The following is a 22,599-nucleotide window of genomic DNA, read 5'->3' as shown; positions in this document are numbered from 1 at the left end:
TTCGAACCGCCATTTTGAGCGGCATGCAAATTGAGATTTCCTGTACTATAAAATAGGAAAAAGAGGCTATAAATATCGTTTAAATGAGAAAATAAATTATTCAATTACGTACTTCTTGGATATATCGGTGCATTCTTGATGTGAACAGTACAATACTAGATAATAGCAGTGAATAAATTGGTAGATCGGATAAATTCCATATATAAACATATATACGATAAAACAATGGTTTAGAAACAGATCTGTTGGAAAATTCTCGAAATTTCAAGAATGGAATATTTTAAAAATTATATTAGAATGTTTAGTTGATACGTCGAAAGAAAAATAAACCATTAAGAAGAAGAAAAAATGGAAAACACCTTATAAGTTATACAAAAAACTTTCATTAAGTATATAAAAATTCACTAATCACACAATGATTGCAAATCCAAAGCGACGAAATTTCTCAAAAATGGAAAACATAATTGCGTTGATTGGATGAAATTTTTCTCTATATTTTCCTTAGTTCACCTTGTTTACGAACGAGCTAAAAAAGTGCTCAACAACAAACATTTTTTCGTCAATTTCTCAACTATTTCATCACATAACAACGTTCCCTGCTACCATACGTCAAAAAGTATACATCCGCTTATCACATTGTATGGCGTATAGATTTCTATGTTGATTATCTACACATCTGCTGTTATGATTTTTGCCGTGGTTCGGATACTGTCCATCGAGCGTCCACATTCCATTACAGGCAATACTCAAGCTTTGAAGACGGTAGCTTCATTTGGAACGTCCTCTGCAGAAGCCTACCAAACCATCATCATTTTAGAACCATCCGTCTACCAATTAGTGGCTCCTTAATTAAGTATTGCAGAGGTTTACTGTACTCTATCAGTACTCTCGCAAGTTATCATTAGATATTCACCTTCGACCTGCGTATAAATTTTTGCCAGTCACTCTAACTTGCGATTCGTTGATGACCAATAGGCCGCCCTACGCACACCCTTTAAAGGATGCCGTTAGATACTACAAGCTATTGAATCAAAATGATTAACACCAACACAAATCAAATAAAGAATGAACGTTGTTTACGGGAACTTGCAAAATATTAGAATAAAAATGATGTGTGCATAAACACAAAAGAAATTGCAGTACAGACCTACATTTCCAGAACAAGTGTCTTCTACTGATCCGGATTCCAATACGAGAGCCCAAGACATCAAAAACCAAAGGTCATAACAGGCACGTGTTCAAAGGATGTGCGAGTACCAAAAAGCAAAGGTCACGTAAAGCACCAAAAAAGTAATTATTTTGGGACTACGAGGGTATCCTTTTGATCGAATTCAAGGAATAGGATACAACCTTAAACTCAACAATGACTTATTAATGCAGTTGCGTTAAAAATTAATGAAAAGGCGTAGCAAAATGAGCCTTGCTTCGTGACGAAACTCCACAGAGGCTTCACTGAGATTGAACATCCACCACATAGCCGTGATCGGGCCCCGTTTGATTATTCTTTGTTCGCAAAGCTGAAACCGAGTTAACGGGTGAAATATTTAACAGCGACGACGAAATTAAACACATGGTGTACGAATGTTTTGTATAAAAGACGTCCTGAATGATCAGTTCTTTTTTTTTTTATATGACCTATGAGTAATTGTCATTTTTTTTTCAAAACGTGTATTTGATTTATTTATATGCACCAAACAAAATCATTCTGTCTCGGTCAGTTACTGTTGTACAAAGACATTCCCCAAAGGAGACGCGGGATAAAAAGAAAATACAAAGGAAATTGGAATGATGATTGAAGGGAGAACCGTAGTGTTCGTAGTTCCATTCTTTTTTTGTTATTAGATTCCAAGAATATTAACTTTTCTACCCCCGACTGCAATTTTATCATTATTTTGTACGTTTCACGGCCTTTTTGCCAAATGAACTTTATCAGCTGTATAGAGTTCTATTTATAAATGTAATAAAAACATGGCGTAATGGTTTCCTACAGGAAAAGTTGATATACCAAAGGCGAGCGGCTTATAAGAATTCTAATAATCTCCACAATGCCAGCGGCAACAACTCGAGTCGTAAACTTTGAAACCTTTTTGAATTCTTCTTAAAAAGTAATATTCCTATACTAAGAAAAGGAATTTCATTAAGAACTTCCCAAATTCTTGTTTTGAAAATTATTGGAAAATTACAAAACCGAACTATTCACAACAATGAATCAACGAAATTTTTTTATTTTCTTGCCTATTGTAATTATTATCCCTTAAGCTTTATCCACCCTAACTTTGTAAACATCAGTAATAGCAAAAATGACAATTTTTGTGAAAAATTATCAAGATCTATAACTTTCTTTTTCACTCTTGTCCGAAAGATGATTGATAAAAATTCTTGACTCAGATATTTCAAAATAATTCAATCTAGTGACTTCTTCTTTGGACAAAATATACAAGCGAGTTAATTTGAAAGTATAATAACTGAAAATTTGGACTTGAAAAAGCTGTATGCAAGATGAGTAATAACAGCGTCGTGAAGATGTTTTCATCGAATGTTTGGTAATGTTTCTTAACCATGGATGAAACTTGGGTCTACCACTTCACACCTGAAATAAAAGAACAATCCAAACAATGGATTGAAAAGGGAGAACCGGCTCCAAAGAAGGCAAAGATCGTTCCATTTGCAGACAAGGTTATGGCGTCGGTTTTTTGAGATGCGCGTGGTATAATTTTCATTAAATATCTTGATAAAGAAAAAACTATCAACGGCGAGTATTATTACAATACATGAGCGAAGAAATCAAACAAAAACGACCGCATTTGGCTAAGAAGAAAAAGTTGTTTTAGCAAGACAATAAACCAGCTTACACATCCGTGATTGCAATGCCCAAAATTAACGAATTAAAATATGAATTGCTACATATTCGCCATATTTAGCCCCCTTGGATTATTTTCTGTTCCCAGAAGTGTGTATCAATTATTATTTCAACAGGAATTATAATTTTTCTACTAGAGTTCATATGCATAAAATACATATAGTTTGAGTTACTTTAAAAAATTGTTTTTCGACATTTTTCACTAGAAAATTTGTCGGTCAAGATAAGGAAACATGATCCATTCTAAAATTAAAAGTAAAACCTTTTGAAATCGTCATTTTTAAGCTGTCGGACCCCAAAAACACAGCAGGGAAGTTGTCGGCTACTAAGAGCGCTTAAGCAAATCTTAACCCTGTATGTTTTTTTTCGAATTGCTTATCGTATTATCTACCGCGTGCATTGAAAATAAGCATATATTCATCACAAAATAACAGCTCGTGATTTCGACATATTTCGAAATTTTTAACTCGAAAAAGCAGCAGCAGCAGTATACGCAAAGTTTCAGGTATGTTTTGATCATTAAGTAGGAAGGGTTCTGTATTGTGGACTATTGAGAATTATACTAAGAACTATTAAAAACTCACAAACATCCAACAAGCATCAATTTGGTTATACATTGTATAATTACAAACAATACGATTTTCCTCAAAAATTAACGTTAATTACACAGTATAAAACTGAAGCACATTGGGAAAAAATCAGATTTTTCTAGATATTAATTATCCAAATAAAACATGCTAAAGCTCGACGGAGTCGTTCTATAAATGAAATGAGAGAACAAGGAGTGTATTTAGAGAGCAGTGGAAATTTGTTTCACAATTTATAATCAAGTTAGTGTGGGAGATTCAGTTGAACATGAATTATCTTTATAATTATTTGCTTACCGAAATATGTTTCCGTTAATCCCATACCATAAATTTCATCACCGTTTCCTTTACACTTTTCCTATATGTCTATGTCGTGATTTTTGTTCACAGATATGTGATTCACAGTATCGGTGTTATAAAAAAATATTTTTAGATTACTATTATTAACTCTTACACTTCTTTTCGTTCTCTAACAATCTATAAATCGTCTTTTTCTATAATCGTTACATGCATAGTTGTATCTATGCTCTTCAATTGGTTTCAATGATTTATAGTCCATTCGATTAGAATTTTAACATAATATAAGTAATAAAAATAAAGTTAATGTTCATAAAACCCAATCTTACTTTCAATAATACAAAATGTAACTCGTCATCTAATTTTGAAAAAACTGCATAGCTTGCAATAACCGATGAAAAAGTAAATAACGTAGAAGTAGATAAAAATGAATATCTAGGATTTATAATCAAAAAGGTCGCAACAACGGAAGAAGAAATCAGAAATAGATTGGGACAGATACAAAGATGAATCAAAAAACTAAATCCTATATCAGTAGACGCCAAACTTATGATTTCATATCAGCATTTATAAATCTTTTAGTGAGCTACCATATTATGCCAAAGAAAGTACACAAAATCAACTGGTTTATTACAAACGAACATTTATTTCTAGTATTAATCAAAATAAAATAAAAAGTTTAAATGTTCACTGATGCAGTTGTCCAAGAAGATGCTTCACACAAGTATATCGAACTGAACATAGCCCTCAATCTCAATGCAACTTGAACCACAATTGGATACTTTTCTTTGGGGACTAGAGGCCAGACATTTTCAATGGTAGATAGAGATTTTAGATACAGGTCATTCTGAAAATCAACAACTTCCATTTCAACGGCAGCCTGATCTCCACCAAAATGTTTTACAAACTCTTGTGCATCGATCTCTACAAAGAGTTGACGAATTGTGCCACAATCAATATGCTTTTGAAATCTTCCAATCGTTAATCAAATTGTTGTCTGCAAGAATTTCCACGTTTTCTTGATTATTGCTGGAGTTTTGTGGGGATTTTGTTTGTCAACGATCTGGTTCAGACTAGGAAAGTGCTTGTATTCAAACTGGGTTATATTCTTTTCCCACAGCTCGAGCTTTTTTCAAAATGATGTTACATCTGAAATCATTCCACCGATGTTCTTATCTTTTTCTTGAAGCTGCAAGTTTAAACTATTCAACGTTTCAGTTATATCAGTAAGAAAGGAAAAATCTTGCAGCTATGTGGGATCTTCCAGTTCGTTCCTCACCCCGATCTTTCAAGAATTTCACCAGTGCAGGTACGAACTTCTGTATGAAGCAGCAGATCACCATACTGGCATTCCAACTCTTCAATTAGTTGTCTGAACAGTCGTCAATGTTTTCAGATTCAATGAGCTTTTTAAATGCTAAAAATATATCATTTCCAGTTGTATACCCAGCCTTTACCAGCTCTTCTTTTGTTTCAAATACCATTCTTACAAAAATAGCCAGCTGGGCTGTATCAACTATATCAGTTGATTCGTCATAAGTTGTAAGGGAACTCATAGCTTCAACTCTTCGCATCACTGTATTAGCAGAAAGCTGAACATATTTAATAGCAGACATGATTTCAGCTTTGTGTTTGAAGTTATCAAATAATTTATTTGCAGTTTTAGTCAACTCACCATCTTCGTACGGTTGAGATTTTAACTGCATCACCTCCTCTCTTCTTTGAGCTGAATTCAACGGATTATCTTTTCCAATTCCACTCTGAACTGTTTGGAAATGACGCTCAACACTTCCTTTCTTCCCAACAGAGAAACTCACGTAAAAAAGTAATCGGTTTCCCACTCTTCATCTTTGTGATAAGTTTCGGATTTTTGCTTGAACTAGCCATAGTAAAAACAAATAAGAAAAGTGTAAACGTACACAAACGGCATAGACATAACCTCAATCTGGCTATACGCGTGACACTAATAGTCTGCGAAACAAAAACGTGTATCTCCGGCAATGGCAAACGGCTGCAGTGCTTCCAGACACTCAGTGTCGCCAACCCACTGAGAGTCACCGCGAACTACTTAAAATTACCTCGCGAGCGTCCGGAGGCTCGCGATCGACTGTTTGGCGACCACAGCACTTTACTATGGAATACACAAATTACAGAAAAGAGAATATGTAGTACAATGGTTCAAACAGTGATGGAAATAAATGATTGACTTAGAAGTTGCGGATTGATCAGACTTGATAGAATAACGAATAATGAGATACGTAGACGAATGAACATGAGTGATAGTTCTTTTGAAAATATTGAGGAAAAGCGCTTGTTGTTGTATCGTAGAAGATCAGAAAATACCAGATGGATCAAAAGAATTAACGACTTGAGTCCAAAAGGGGAAAAGAAACGAGAAAATCTTGGCGTGATGTAGTCGATGAAGTAATAAAGAAAATATTTATAAGAGGGCGATTGGAAGAATAGAGATAGATAGAGAACACGATTGAGAAAACGCAGTTATAAAAAACCCGCTCAATGTAAAAGTAGTTGTGAGCTCTAAACGAATAAAATCTAGTAATTACGACATTATCCACCATACTAAAATGACAAAATTAAGAAGCGCTAAAGCGTGTGGGTAAGAGAAAACATCCACATGGGACAAAGTGACCGTAAGCGAAATTTATGCATCCTTACGCGTCTTGTATAAAAATATTTCACAGCTGGTCGCAGAATTCATTAAAGAGACATTTTACACACCCAAACTATTCATAGTCTACATTATTCCTTTAGAAAATATTAAAGCTAATCCGACTTGAATGAAATGTAAAAATGTATTAAAAAATTCAACACTCAAGATTAAAATTTACCGTTATGGCTACGAAAAGATTTATCTTATTTTTGAAGATTATAAAATGACATAATCCTATATAAGAGAGTTGTTTGAAACATAGCCTCCTTTTAAGTTTAACAGTTTAACTCTTCTGATCAAAATCTTTCTCCTGCGAGTAAATTTTGATTTCAGGAAAATAATTTACTGAATACGGTGGCTGGTCAACCAATATTAAGTGCAATTCCTAAATCTTACCCATAAAAATTATCGCCATCACGCACATCCTTTTCGGAGCAGTTACGCCCTTTGCAATCCATTGTTTGTGTTGCTGTAGCTGTAGCTCGCATTCCACTTTCACTATTTACTACTGCTTAAGTGAAATAACATCTTCGTTTCTTTTAGTTTCTTGTTCATATGCTTACCATAACATGACATTTTCAATCATATGTATCACATTTAAAATAGTTTCCCGAATTTTCCTTCTTAATTAGCACCGATACTAATTAGATACATTAGACTTAGATGGCTTAAGAACCAAATTATTTTGTTTTCAACGATATTGTAATATTTAAATAAAAATTTACTTCTGAATAATATATTTTATGCAAAGAAGATGACAATCATCGAGATAAAATAAATGATTTCTAAAAAAACACATTTCGTTTAACTACATAAATTTTTTTATCAACGCTTATTTGCCGATAGATTGACAGACACCAAAAAAAAAACTTGATCTTTTATCAGACATGCAAAAGCTTCCAATGGTGTCAAATAATTCTTTGAAGAAGTCTCGCATTTTCTTTGAATCTGTATTTGAAAGAAAAGCCTTCGCTTATCTATCGTCTTATTATTTAAATTCCACTCAGGCATTTCACTCGTTATTGGTTTCTTTTAGATATATTCTTGAAATACTTCTCAAAACAGTCTAGGCGACAGTCGCTATTTGTGAGACTTTATACGATGTAAGGAATGTTAAGTTACTTTTGGGAATAATGTTCAGAAGCTATTTAATGTGAATTGTTTAAGGATATTCAGATAATTGGTATAGGGTTTTACATCAACTAGTGGTATTGCCGATCATTCTAGTAACCGGGGGTGTAGGTCTAGATAAGCTCTTCTTCTCTAGAACTCCTTATGTCTTTTCGAGCATTAGGGTATTGGGATTTTAGCTTTTATTATTTTCTCAACTTTTCCCACTTTCTCGATTCTTTGCTACTTCATTCATTTGCTGTAGCGTTTACTTCTTAACCCTTCTTCCTATGGTACCAAATTTTTCTAGATTTTCCTTTCTTATTTTTCTTATTAGGCTTTTCATCTATATGTCTATTTTCTATTCCATTTTTTTAAAAATGTGTCTGCTACTATTATTATATCGTCTACGTTTTTAAGTTTCTGTAGCCAATTAGTGTTTCCGATTTGTTTTCTCTTATTGTCTTCATCATATTATCTATTTGAACCTTCCCTCTGAAGTTTCTTCCCTCTGTTCCATTCTACTTTCTATTGAGCTCTTTATTATGTCTATGTATATGTTATCTGTCGTATCTTTTTCTTTTTGCTTCTTTCAATCAATGCATTTCCTTATATCTCTGATTCTCGTATGATTTCAAGCCTAATGAAGATCTGTAGCTCATCTAAAGGGTGGTCCAACCAAAATGTACGATGTTAATTGTAAATAAAAGAAAAAGTTTTAAGAGAATTATCCTAATATTTTTTATAATGATAGAAGGATCTATAACAATTATGTGTGAAACAAAATATCGGCCAAATGCTCGCCACGGCTTCGGTGGCGTACTTCTATCCGATGGTCTATATTTTCAATGATTCTGTCGTTAATGTGCCGAATTATATCATCTTTTAGTACAAGTACACTTTTTCCTTCAAATATCCCTAAAGAAAGAAGTCCAACGGTGTCAAATCAGATGATCGTGGTGGCCAATTAACATCGCCACGACTTGAGATAACACGACCATTGAATTTGAGCCTTTGTTTCGATGGCTGTGTGGCAAGTGGCACTATCATATCCTCAGTTTCTGGCCACAAGAAGTTCGTTATCATCTCGCTATAGCGAACACCATACACGGTAACTGCTTGGCCGACCTCATTTTCGAAGAAGTACGGCCCGCCGCCGGAGCGAGCATGCACAGGTGTTTTCACATTTCCTACAGACCCGATTTGATGATTTTGGGCACAATTCACCCGATTGTGGACACTTTTGGTCGATTATGCTGACCAAAAAAATCACGAAATGCATTTTGATTTGAACGCCCATTTTCGTAAAAGGCTTCGACAATTTTAACGCGCTGCTCAATAGTGTACTTTCTCCATGGTTGAATTTGTCAAACACTGAAACAAAGAAATGTCAAATTAGGTTGGGCAACAAACTTGACGTTAAGGTGCGACTCACAATTATCATATAAAAAATTATACCTGATTCTTATAGAAGGTGAATTATAAAATATCAAATAACTTTTGATACAAGATTCAACATTTCATCCCTTTGCTATGAAAATGGATTTCCTTTCAAGTTTCACGCAAAGGGTTTTTTCTGATATGAAGATTCATAGAAAGAGATCAGTTTTCAGAAAAACAAATTATAGCAAGAGGAAAATTCGACTTGAGCAATTGCCACTTGCCATTTCTCCAAGGGCATAACTGCTAGTTATAGATAGTTCATCCAAAACCATCCCCCAATAACATACCATAGTTTCTCCCTTATATATAAGCACCTCGAATACGAATAAAAACAGTTTCTTTGAATTTTATACGGTGTTTGTATATTTACGCTAATGATGGAATGAAAAAACTGAGAAACATCTAACTAATCAATCTGTTGCATCGTCACAACAATGAAGATATCTTTCAAAGTTCATGTTATTTATAGTGATAGGAATGCATGTGAAATCTTGAAATTCTGTTCAGTTATACATCCGTCTATTTACATTAATTTGTTCACTGATATAATCTCGTAGTAGATTTCTAAAACAGCTACACTAATAAAATTTCCAAAGATGGATATTAAAGTAATTGAGTTAAATTTAAACAAAATTCATTTTCAATCGTTATCAACATTATACCAGACTTTGAAGAGAGCTATCAAATTTCAATCAAACATCAACAAACATTTAAACGACATTACTTTCTGCTTTTCCTAATAATTTATTAAGTTATAATATATTTTCACGAATAAATGATATCTCCTTTTTCTTTGTTGTAAGGATGTCTTAAGGATAACGAATTCTGTTTATATAATTAGATATTTGATTCAAGTTAACATTGAAAATGTGAGGCAACCCAAGAGGATAGAATGGGAAAGAATAAAAGATAGAATTTTTTATATAGAAAGCAACCACATGAGGGTTAATCAAGTAGTTCCTGCCGTATGGAGACACCATATTGGTCTTGAACTATGTTGTAGTCTTCGGGAAAGATGTGCCTTGCTTTTCACGAGTTTGCTCTTCTCCAAAGAAAGAAGTCGCGATAAATTGTCGTTCTAGGTAGACTGTAGACTGTAGACGAACCCTGTATTCATGAGCCACGTCTGCCCGTGGAGTAGATCTTGCAGATATTGTTTTAGGTGGGATTATGTTGTACAACTCGGAAGAGCTTCTTCCGTGATGGTATCGTCAAAACAGAGTCAGGTCAGCGACCTTTCCTCTATGCTCGAAGCTGTCCAAGTTTCTGGTCGAGTTTAATGGGATGAAAACCAATCTGCTATCGTCGATGAAGCTATAGATCAGTCTGGCAGTCTGAGGTATGACCATAGATAGCAACTTGAATGTATCGGTCTTTGCCTTTGATACATCCAGATTCTCCAAATTTTTCTATAGCTTCAATTCATATGTTGGTGACATAGGCCTTGTTGATCTATGTTTACTAAAACTATATTGATGATGTTAGCAGACTCAAGATTTGCTGATTAACGACTTTGTTTATGGCCTTGCTTGGACCAGAGCAATCAGACCGTAGTTTGGTTTGGGCTAAACACGAGCAAGTTTCCAATCTGCAGAGCTATGGAGAACAAAGTATCGGTCAAAACAGCCGTATATCTCACTGTATTTTGGCTTAGGATTAAATAGAATTAAAACTATAGAACTACAAATATATTTTATCAAAATGTCTTGGTTTAAATTTTCATATTCGCGACTCAGAACATTTTAGGTTTGCTCATCAATGAATTGAGCGTTTTTATATCCTTTTTACTCCTTTAAATAACGGAATTTGAAATGTATTTTCCTGTTTTCGATACATGTTGTTGTTTAATTCCATAATAAATTTTTAACGGTGTATGAAAGAGGTGATTCAATGCGACGCGAGAGAGATCCCGTCTTCTCTTCTAAATCTTCTTTAAGCCAGCTTAGGAACAAGGATTTTGAATTCTAGGTGTAATCACGATTTCTAGCAACGTATCTCAACCCATTTAGATTGGTATCTGGATAATCCACCTTGCCGTCTAATATATAGAGTGGATCTTTTATATATCCAATTTCTATTTTTTTTTTTATTTGTATGAGCAGAACATACTTTTATTCTGCTATTGTATCGGGTTTTGTTGAACTAAAAATAGTCTTTGATAGGTAGATAAACTATTAAATATACGTAATTTATATTAATTTGGACCTAATGTTTGTTTACATATCAAAATCATGCTAGTTTCCGCCAAATATAATTTTCTAACAGGACTAACGATGTAAAATATTTCATTTTGCAATCTCTATATCTTCTGTAAAACCCTACCTTGCACCAACATTCATCTTTCTTAAAGAAAGCAGAAAATATCATAGTTTATTTTCATCACAGTAGGGCTCTTCAACTGGAACAGACAAAGAAGTTTTCTATGAGTGTACCTTTTGGAATTTTGATTATTCTTTAGAATGGATGTGCTTTATTATGAAGTAGTTCAATTTACACAGATCGACGCGTTTGAAGAAATAGCAGATTCTTCCAGAAACTATCCTTTTTGTTTCAAGTATCTTAGCGCCCAAATAGCGGTTGCTTATATGAAGGTAGGTATTGATTTGAAAGATGATATTTGATGATTGATAAACTAGAAGGTGCTAAAACAAATTTAAGCCACAATAAATCAATATAAGTGCGATTCGGCTCAATAAAAACAAACGTACCATTAGAATTTAACAACATAATAATATAACAATCCTTGTATATGTATAACGTTCATCTTGGCGATTTCTTAATCACCACAGATGTACCCGCTGAGTTTATATTTCTAAAAGTTGTTCATTGAGTCCCGATTTTTGTTCTCGCTGTTTTAGATTGGTTAAAAATATTCTATTGAATGTGAAGATGGTTACCAAATATTAATAGTTTTTTGAGAGCTCAATAGTGACTTCTTTGTAACGAAATTGTGGCTTGTATGGAGGATTCTAAAGTCTAAAGGTTTCTTTAAAGCTTTATTTGTATCATACTGTAATTTTACTCAACATCGGCTGATTAAAAGAACATATGAGACTTTAATTATGTAGGCTTTCTTTATAAAGAAATTTATTGCGTTTTTAAGCACTAATTATCGCGCCTTTTAAACGGTAGAAACCATTATTATTTAAGAGAAGGTGGAATGCTCGAAGAAAAAAGAATTATTCTTCGTATTTATCTACATGCCGATACTAAGTTGGTAACAAATTGGATGTAAGTATTAATACAAATCGAGATACAATCTTTTAGATAAAAAGAATTAGCGGCCGTGTTGAGCGGCGATCACGAAATGGGATATTCTAAATATTTATTATAAAACTTATCAATATAATACTTGGAAACAAAAATACACAAATAGACATATATAAATAAATATAGAATGTACATACCATCTCTGGAAATGCTATTTTCATTTTATTATTCTACGTTATCTAGACTTCATGGATATATTTTTGTAACCTTCTTCACTTCCTATGAAATTTTTCAATTAACTTTCAAAATTCTACACACTTTGCCACGCATTTCCACTTCCAACAAACTTTTTATAGTCAATTCCAATATAAAATGTCGCCGTCGTTCTAACAGTTTTCGAATTTCTCCTCATTTTTCTATAAATTTCAACTTTCTAGCCAATTTTCGACCAATTCCCTCTTTCTAGATACTTTTTGTGGAATTTTGTCACTTCTTATATAATTTTTAATTATTCTTCGAGCTCTAGTCCAATTGATTTTCAATATTATACATTTCCACTTCCTCATATCGTTTTAACATATATAGGAGTAACTTTTCACTTCTAATATAAATAGTCGCCTTTCACATTGTGATTTCCTGGTGAATGTACATTTTTTTTATAAATTTTTAATTTTTTTAGACATTTTTTGATCAATTTTCACTTCCTAGATACACTTTGTGGACTCTCAATACTTCTATTTTGAGTTTTAGACCACTAGCTTTTTAGTATTTTAGAATTTTAGACATTTTTCTGCGCAGTTTCAACTTCCTAGACCTAGAATATAATTTGTCGCATGTTATCTTAGTAATTTCCGAAACGAAATGGACATTTTTCTCTATGTGCTTTTGCTTTCTAGTGACTTTTCATTTCAGTTCCTTTTTCTGGATAACTTTTCTTCAGACTTAATAAGTAATTTTTATTCCATTTTTGAGCTCTAGTCTTAATTGATTATAGATATTATAGACGTAATTTTCCACGCATTTCCACTTTCTAAATACTTTTCCACTCATTTCAGCTTCCCAAATTACCTAGAAATTTTTTTATATAGATATAGCTCTCGTTTGGTACACATTTTTCACATCTGATTTAAAGACTAGCCTTCCAGCTAGTTATTTTCTATCAACTGGTCATTTTTCTTTAGATTGTCGCTTTCTGAAGTCTTTTTAATCAGTTCGCAATCTTAGATAACCACTTTCTATATTATTTTCTACACAATTCGTCTCCCCCCACTTTCTAGACACTTTTCTAATTATAAGGCTCACTTTCCACTTCTAATATGATTTATCACTTTTCACCTATCAATTTCCAACCGACTGGACATTTTTCTATATGTATTTCAATAAATTTTCCCTTTCAGGATTTTGTTTTAAGACTTTCATCGGTTACTAAGTAAGTTTTAATGTATTTTTGAGTTCTAGTCTAATCGATTCTCGATATTATCACATATTTCCACTTTCTAAACACTTTTCCACGCATTTCCGCGTCCCAAATTTCCTAGAAATTTCTTTTTTATGTTTATAACTCTCTTTTGATATACATACTATAATCTGTCTTTTTTTACCTAGCGATTTCCAATCAAATAGACATTTTTCTATATGTTTTTTTGTTTTTAGAAGATATATAAAAAGTTTTTCCTTTTAGAATACTTTTATATAGATTCTCATCATAATTTTCAATGCAGTTTCTAGTTCTAGTCCATTATATTCACGATATTCTTAACCAGTGTTTCAGAATTTTTTTTTGTAGACTGAATGCTATGAAACACTACAGTATTTGCGATGGGCCATTCAGGTTGTTTTCAGAGATTCCAAAACGTCCAGGGTTCCCCGAGGATTCTGCCATCTGTCGCAGGGAAGTTTTTTTTAACGACGCCAAATTCCCCAGTTGATATTTTTGTCTCTTCAAGCCAAATGTCACCTTATAATAGAATTTGGTACCGAAATTCAGCGTTGCATTTAAATGGAATACAATTTTTCATGAATTGCCATTTCCTTCACACCCTAGACATTTTTTTTTATATTTAAATCCACGTTTGAAAGATAATTTTCTCTTATAATATATATAGTTGCCGTTCATCTGGTTATTTATTACCGACTGGAGATTTCGCTTTCCAGATACTTTTTTTTGAACTTCCTTAATAATTTTTCACGCATTCTTTTTTTCTAGTCACTTTTCTACGCATTTTCACTTTCTAGACAATTTTTTTCAAGTTTACGGATACTTTCCAGCTCTTGTATGGGTTATCGCCTTCCATATCGACTTTCTGGTTACTTCTTAGATACATTTCCATCAATAGATTACAAATCACATAGCATACTTCGATTATACTAATCCAGTAGATCGAATACAATATATTCTTGGTTTATCAATGGTTTTATTGAATAAATTTGTTAAAAGTGCTGTCTAGTATCAATTTTTTTCACCACTAAAAAAGGTCAAGTATTTATACACAGTATTTACTTGAATATTTGATATTTTTGTACAAAAACCGCATTCTATTGTTTTAAATACTTCGATCAGTCTGCAGTGATATCGGATTCGGAATGAATCTCTATCGGCTCCGAACAAAGGTAACTGGATGCTCGTTACTTGTCTCATGTTAAACAATTGTGACGTCCCAAATACGTTATATGCCAGTTGATTGGATTTATTTCTACTCATCAGGATTAAATACGTCATTCCTCGCCTTCTAGTTTAATTTGCATGTGCAGGAATGCCTTTTCGTGATCACATATTTTTGTTGTGTTTGTGTCCGCGTCTATCCGTTCGCCCGTGTTTGTATGTGTCGGTTTGTCTGACGAAGGTGAATACGTAAATTTTTAAAAACGCCTACGTGATCGAGCAGTCCGTAAATTGTTGAAAGATAATTGTAACTTTCCTTTAACTTTTGTTGTAAACAAAACACGAAATTCACGATAGGAATTATAGTCCAGAATTTATTCAAAAACGTTGTCATTTCGATCCACGTATATCTCTATATTTAGACCCTTAGATTTCTTGAAAACAAATTTGGAGATTAAATCCTCTTTCAACACCTTATAATTTAACAAAAATGCATTGATGATATTAAATGTCTTACAGATCAGAACAGCACGGAGACAATCGTCGGCAAATTTCATTCGATTGTTCTTGTATGTTTCAGTGAAAGTAAAAAACAATTATTGGACTATTTTTGTAATATCTACATTTGCATTGAGGAATCTAGTCATCCCTAACTCGAATATATCTTCCCGTTGATGTAATGGTTGTAAAACTAAGCATCAATAGGAGTTCCATAGGGGCACTGTCGCCTCAACAAACACTTAAAGACGCTAGACCTAGCAGATAATACGGCAGGACGAAACCTCTATCCACACTCTCTCAAATTGTTTGAACTCCAGAGCTCTACACCTGGAAGCGCTTGAAATAGAAGACTAAGATCTCTGCCAATTGAATCCATCCCACATTCTAGACTTTTTAAAAGAAGTGGGATTGATGGATCATCTGTAAATACTGGGTTCTCCAGTACCGCAGCAAGAAAGGGGGACGGGGACGTAATAGATCCTTTGGGTCGCAGTGTATACGAGACCCCAAATCATCATACAGAAGAAGGAAGACAGTAAACAGGAATAGACCGCCCATTAAATGGTATATAGATGGTTCGAAATTTCCTCCGAAGGTGGTATTTGTTACGAAGATGCTTGGAAACGAACAGAGTACAGACTTTTCTCGTCATCTTTTGAATTTTTCTGCGTTGTCCTTTAAGAAAGATGCTTTCCCATATCTAGTTTCCTTACATGGCATTTCCATTATAAGAAGTACTTTGTGAGGTTAGGTCTAGCAAAAACTTTCATGGAGAAAATAGTAAAGATAGAGAAGGCGAGGTATTGGAGCTTATTCAAGTAGTCCGGGACGGCTGGCAGAGTGAGAAAGAGCATCGGTATACCACTCTATTTCTCTCTATTCTATCCTGATTAGATCGAAAGTACGTCGAAGTTTCAAGTGATAGGAATGGCAAAAAAAGAGAATAACGAGTTTTTGAATTTATTGGCTAGTCTCTCTCTATATCTTTAATATTTTCTCTATTGTGTATTTGTATTTTCTCACAAGTGTAGAGTAGGAACAAGTTTCTGAAGCTAGCGCAGATACAGAAATTTATGCAGATAGAAAGCGAGTGTAAAACTTCATTTCACTTACCATCTGTTAGGTGTGATATTTCTTGCTGAGGATGTTTTGTTACAAGAAAGATTTGATGCAAATTTATTTCGTATAAAGTCAAACAATTCCGAAACAAAGTAAATTTAAAAACTGATGAATGTTTTTAACGAAATCTACATGTTTTGGTATCTGTAAATAACACCAATGATAAAAATTCAAATGCAGATGAATTTTCAGATAAAACATGGTATTTCCTCGAAACTTTCAAAATAAATTTGCATACAGAACTTTTAAAATGTCTATGTATATGCATACTTTCATTTCCGTGGCGTCATATTCATGTTGGTATCATTAGAAAATTTCAATATTTAAATTCCACATGATGTAAAACTGTTTTAGTTACATTCTACTTCTACATGATTTACGAGGGTAATAAAAATACATTTAAGACTAGAGCAAATATTATTGAAAACCTTTTCATTAGATATTCTAGATATCTTGACTATGAACGTCCCAAAACACGTTTCCGTCACTATTATAGTATTTGTGCAGTAGCGATTTGAAACGAGCGTATTTTTTTCTCGATTGAGTGGTGTAAGCGCTTTAGTGAAGGCCGAGAGTGCACTGAAGATGACCAGCGCCCAGGTCGCCCTGGGACTGTTTCATCTCCGAAATAGTGACCAAAATCAACCAAATTGTGCGCGCAGATCGTCGAATGAGCATCCGCATGGCTGCAAGTGACATATGCGGACAATTCTCTTTCTCGTGCGAGTGTTTTTGAGTGGTGTAAGCGCTTTAGTGAAGGCCGAGAGTGCACTGAAGATGACCAGCGCCCAGGTCGCCCTGGGACTGTTTCATCTCCGGAAATAGTGACCAAAATCAACCAAATTATGCGTGCAGATCGTCGAATGAGCATCCAGATGATTGCCGAAGCTGTAAACGCCGATAAAGAAACGGTTAGAAAAATTTTACACGTGAAAATAGACATGACAAAAGTCTGTACGAAGTTGGTGCAAAAAAATTTGACTCCTTACCAAAAGCTCTTGCGTCAACGGGTCTGCTCAAATTTCTTTGGAAGGTTAGAAGATCTTCTTTCAGAAGGGACCCGATTTAAGTCTATGGGAGCGGTAAAGCAAGCTACTACATGCCCCCACCAAAGAAGACTTCCAGCACTGGTTCGATCAATGGAAAAAACGTATGGACAGGTGTGTGGCGAGGGGAGAGGAGTATATTGAACGGGGAGCATTCGAATGTAGAAAAATTTTTATAATAAAACCCTTTTTCGTAACGTATGTGGCATAGATAAGCGGCCTTTCTTTTCTTTATTGTTGTAAGTAATTCTCTTTCATTTCCCATACGTCTAAACACTTTATCGTTGGGTATATGTTGAGTCACAACACAACAAATATATAAGATTTTCCTCTGTAGACTTTGTAAACTCCATTGAAGCTATTTAATAAGTATCAGAGATCATTACAGTAGAAATGAATCAATATGATTGAAAGGAAGGGTTACAATTTCTTATTTTGTCTAAAAGTTACTTTGATTCATCTTAAACATTTAATAAAACTTAAGTTTCTAAAGGTTCTTCTGCTTTACCAAGTAATGGAAGTGAAACTTTACCACTGGAACAGCACATTCCAACAGTTTCACCTTTCTAGTGACATTTTTTATTCATTGAGCCAACAACAATCGAAGGATGATTATGATATTAAATTGAAAGATCATATTGAAACCTAGTAGCGTTAAATAGCGACCAATCCTTCTGCAACTTGAATTCTTCTGGCCTGCGATTGTTCTGGCGTTTCTATGAACGAACTCGTACTTGAAGAGGAGTTTCAGTTGCCCTCAAAACACTTTGTCGCTCTGCTTGCTGTTGTCTTCTTTACGTGAACCGAAGCTTCTTGATTTCGTGCTGCACGGAGCTTTCGCTTCCGAGACATTTTTAAAGAAGAACACAGTAAGAATTGAAACCAAAAAGTAAGATCTGAAATAAATAATAGCATGTAGTCAATTGGATTGGATATTGACGTGATCTTTGGTAATAAAGTATTACAGTACTGAGGGTTGGAACTCCATTTCTGGAATATTAGATGGCGTCGAGGAAGCTAGATTATGAGATTTTTGACAAAAAATTGTTTTATATCTCGTTAAAAATATGTTATTTCTAATGTTTCATGATGATCGGTTAAGTAGTTTTCGCGTGAATGTTAATAAGAATTGTGTATCGAATTTTTATGATCTTTGAAGACAACCCCTGTAGATTGCACGTCAATATACTTTTCTCTAGTATAATTCCAAATGTAAAACTTTTCAGACATATTTCGTGGTGGTAGATAGTAATTTTTTACATGCAAATGAAAACAAGTCGCTCGGATTTTCATACATGGTCTTAAAATGTGATTCAAGTACACTGAAAAAAATCTACAAGAGAAATTTGTACTCTATAATATCCTGGTTTTTTATTAGGAAATATATGAAAAAAATATTCATCGCCATTTTGTCCAGACAATAAAATGGAAGGCGAATAAAATTCTTCGTAATAAAAATTATAATAGCACTAGTCACTAATCTCAAATTGACATTTTTTTTCTGGTTCTCCTTCAGTTTTTCATTGTGTAGTTTAATAATAAACTGCTTTAGGCGTCTCTATTATGGAGTTGGCTGATTTTTAGATGCACAACTTTCCATCTACGGATCATATTGAAATGCAAATTTTAATGAAGTTTTTAATCTCTGGTAAAATCCTCGATATTAATACTGCTTTTCTTTTTTACAGTTCGCTAATGACGGCCCCAATGGGGAATCCATGTGCTTGCAGGGACCCGATTGTTTTATGGTAAGTATCGTCCTTACATCTAGCGCTTATTATCGTCAAAAAATCAACTTTTTGATATATATATGATAATATATGTATTCGGTTTTAAAATTAATAAAAACAATCATCACTCAATCGAGTTCGATAATCTTAAACAGATAGGATCAGTTTATAGTATGATTTCTCAAAAAAATCAAATGAATTATATTGATTAAATATTTTCCAATAGTAACCTACCCAAAAATCCTTAATTTTACCCATAAAATTATTAAACTCAAATAGAATTATTTGTGAATCGAGTTACTTGCCAAATAAGTTAATGTCAATTAAAGAGTTTAGTAGAAACTTCACCTAAAATATTATACATCAAAAGTGTTTGTTTATCATACCTATATATGATTAGTTCATTTTTGGAAATGTTTGTCATACAAATAATCAAATATTTAATATGGATGCTGGATGATGAAATTTGTTTGCCGTTTTCTTTTTCGTTTCCTATCAAATATTTTCAATTTTCTTATTCAATACAGAGACGATTGTTCTATAGACATCTTTTGTAGTGTTACCAACAGTAGACTATTTGTTGAGTACATAATAAAGTGACAAATACTTATTAGTTATTTTGGATTTAAACAAACTATGGTGAAGAACGGTAAACATTTATTCAATTAAAAGTTTTGCGGCTAATAACTATTTGTAACTTTATTAGAACGTGTAAAAACCGGATCTTATACTGTTTGCTTTTCTATTATTCATTATCTAACTAGGCTCCTGTTTTACTAGAAACGTTTATCTTTCTCTGGCTCTACCTAATCCTCAACAATGTTATTACCTATTTCCTTTTTGTCTTATTCATCATCACTTTTCAATTTTATTTTTTTCTATTTAATTCATTAACCCTTAACCAGAAAGGTGGGACTTTTAGTATACCAGCGGGAAGGTGGCGTCTACTATTGTTGGGTGCTAGGAACATAACCCTAAAACTAACCAGTACCTAGTATTTTGTCGCTGACTGCATCAATCCATAAACATTTTAACAATTGTCTATAAATTTATTGAAAAATAATAAACCTGCGGGATCTTTTTGCTTACCTCAAAGCTGATAAAAGAACGGAAAGCCAGGTTTAAGCCAGGTCTTTATTTTCATGACGTGATTTGAGAACAGTAAAATTCAAACCGCTAGAAAAGTTCCAGTTCAACCAAATCACATTATCTTATATTATTCGTATCTTTTCTTACCCAATGTATATTTTGAGTGAGTTTGTGGTTTGACGTTATTTTAATAACATTCCTCATTTGCCTTTTTCAAAGTTTCCGAGACCCGTTTCCACCATCAGTGTCCTCTTCCTCGTTTTCTGAACTTCCGAAGGTACTCTCATGATCGGAGATTGTATGTAATCATCTAGGATTTCGTCTATATCACTTGCATTATATTTGGCTTCATCAAACCACTGCTCAGAGTTTCTTCAAAGCTTTAACCACCATAACACAACCTCCTTGATGGTTCAGTCATTATTTATAATTCAATAAATAGAAAGGTAGTGTGTGGCAGACCGTGAAGGTCAAATATTTTCGCGTAGTAGTTTGCAAGAATCCACTTTTGCGATTATATTTCATCTGTGTATATAAAATTGTTGGTTATGTAAGATTGAAAATTTGACAATTAGAAGTTTTGAAACTGACTGGTTTTTCTACTGGCTTTCATTAGTGCTATGTACTTGGTGTTAATAGCAGTACCACATTGATAATTTCTATGTTAGTTATCAGCTTCCCGTTTCCTCCCCAATTCCACCAACATCAAATCCTTACAGCTCAAAGAATGGTTAATGGTTAATCTTTTTTGCGGGTTGGAAAATCTTCGAAAGACGATTTGGGAAGAGGTCGCAGGTGAGTTGGATCCGTTCGGTTATCCCGACGCCAAACAACTAAAAATCTTCCGTTTTATTAAAACTTATAGTTTGATTTTGACCCTAAATCAATGAAATTAATGAAAATAGTTCATAAAATGATGGAACAGAACAAATAAATGTTGTAATGTGTAAAATGGTGGAAATATAAGAATTACCCAACTCCAATTTATAAATCCGATTAAAAATCGACCACCTATTCCATCGTGCAAATATCGGCCGAAGGCGATGCTTCTACGGCTTCTCGAATGTGTAAGTATACTTTGGGAAACAATCGTTTTTGATATTGATCTTTTCAGTAGCGTCTTAATCACTATAATTGTGTCTTGCGCCTTGTAATTTCATTTGCTCCGGGATAGATTCATTTAACACTATCTGTTACCGGCAACAACGTCAATACATATGTGTTCACTAGGCCAGAATACGTTCATTCTGTGCTTTCTAACAAACGACTTTCTTATTCAGAGTTTAAAGGTATACTTACTAAGTGTTCCAGAAATTCCTCAATTATTTTCATTTTATGTATGTTTGAAGTATTACTTTCGAGTGATAATTGAAGCTTAGCTTTCGTTTGTAATAATTTTTGGGATTTGCGATCTTATACTGGCCTACAGATCTCATTTGTATACTATCTCTCACATATCCTCTGCATCTCTTGTACATAATGCAGATGTATTGAAGGTAACTACTACAAGTTGTTCCCTACTTTGATGCAAGATAGGAATATAATTATTATAGAGGTGTGAGATACATATAAAATTACATCTAATAATTAATTATATTTCAAGCATTCTACAATGCAAATTCGAGATTGTAATGGTTGGTATGTAGATAACTGTCATTGGTTAATTCTTACCAAGCTATTAGAGTGTTAAAAAAGGTATAATTATATAACATCAATTTTTAAATGAATAGATCTGATAAAAGATAATATTTTTTATTTCATTTGAAAGAATTTCACGTAGAGACAAAGACTACAAGAGAATTATTTCATTCCGTTTGTATTGGCACATTCAAGAAAGAAACATCTTATTTGTAATTCCGATTTTCGATTATTTTACCACATAGAATAATCATTTTTCAACAAGGTTCAACAGTTTTTCCAGCGAAGCTCTTATCTCTTTAATCCTTTCTAATAACGATAACGTCCTTTTCTGATCAAAATCTTTCTTCTACGAATAAAACGTTGAAGTTAAACAGTTCCTTGCCCCGCCGAAAGACGCCCATTTTGTTATTTGAAAAATGGATTTATCCATATAACCAAAACATGGAAAACCAGTGGTTATACTAGGGACAATTACCATTCGAGCGGAAAATCTGTGTCTGGTGGAATTGTGAAGGTTTAATGTACTTTAAAAATCTTCCACCTCTACTTATGTGAATATTACGGCGTGTGAATCCAAAGAAAATGTTGAAAAAGCCTAACGATTTGTATTGTTTCTACAGACTCACTGAAACATTTAAGTAAACCTCTGCAATCCGCTTTCAACAATTACCAATAAGATTTGAAGTTTTTTTA

At 33.5% G+C, this 22,599-nt stretch overlaps 1 protein-coding gene across 1 annotated transcript in view; it reads left to right on the top strand.

Annotated features, from left to right (window-relative positions):
* LOC130445054 (uncharacterized) overlaps positions 1–22,599 on the top strand; it is a 187,569-nt gene that overhangs the window by 80,514 nt on the left and 84,456 nt on the right. The window contains exon 2 of the mRNA XM_056780541.1: positions 19,135–19,194. Coding sequence (XP_056636519.1) covers positions 19,135–19,194 — 60 coding nt within the window. The remainder of the gene's footprint in view (positions 1–19,134; positions 19,195–22,599) is intronic.

The sequence above is a fragment of the Diorhabda sublineata genome, chromosome 6 (genome assembly GCF_026230105.1).
Source record: "Diorhabda sublineata isolate icDioSubl1.1 chromosome 6, icDioSubl1.1, whole genome shotgun sequence".
In the NCBI taxonomy this organism is placed as follows: domain Eukaryota; kingdom Metazoa; phylum Arthropoda; class Insecta; order Coleoptera; family Chrysomelidae; genus Diorhabda; species Diorhabda sublineata.
Note: the sequence above shows the minus strand (reverse complement) of the source record. Positions and strands in the feature narration are given on the sequence as shown.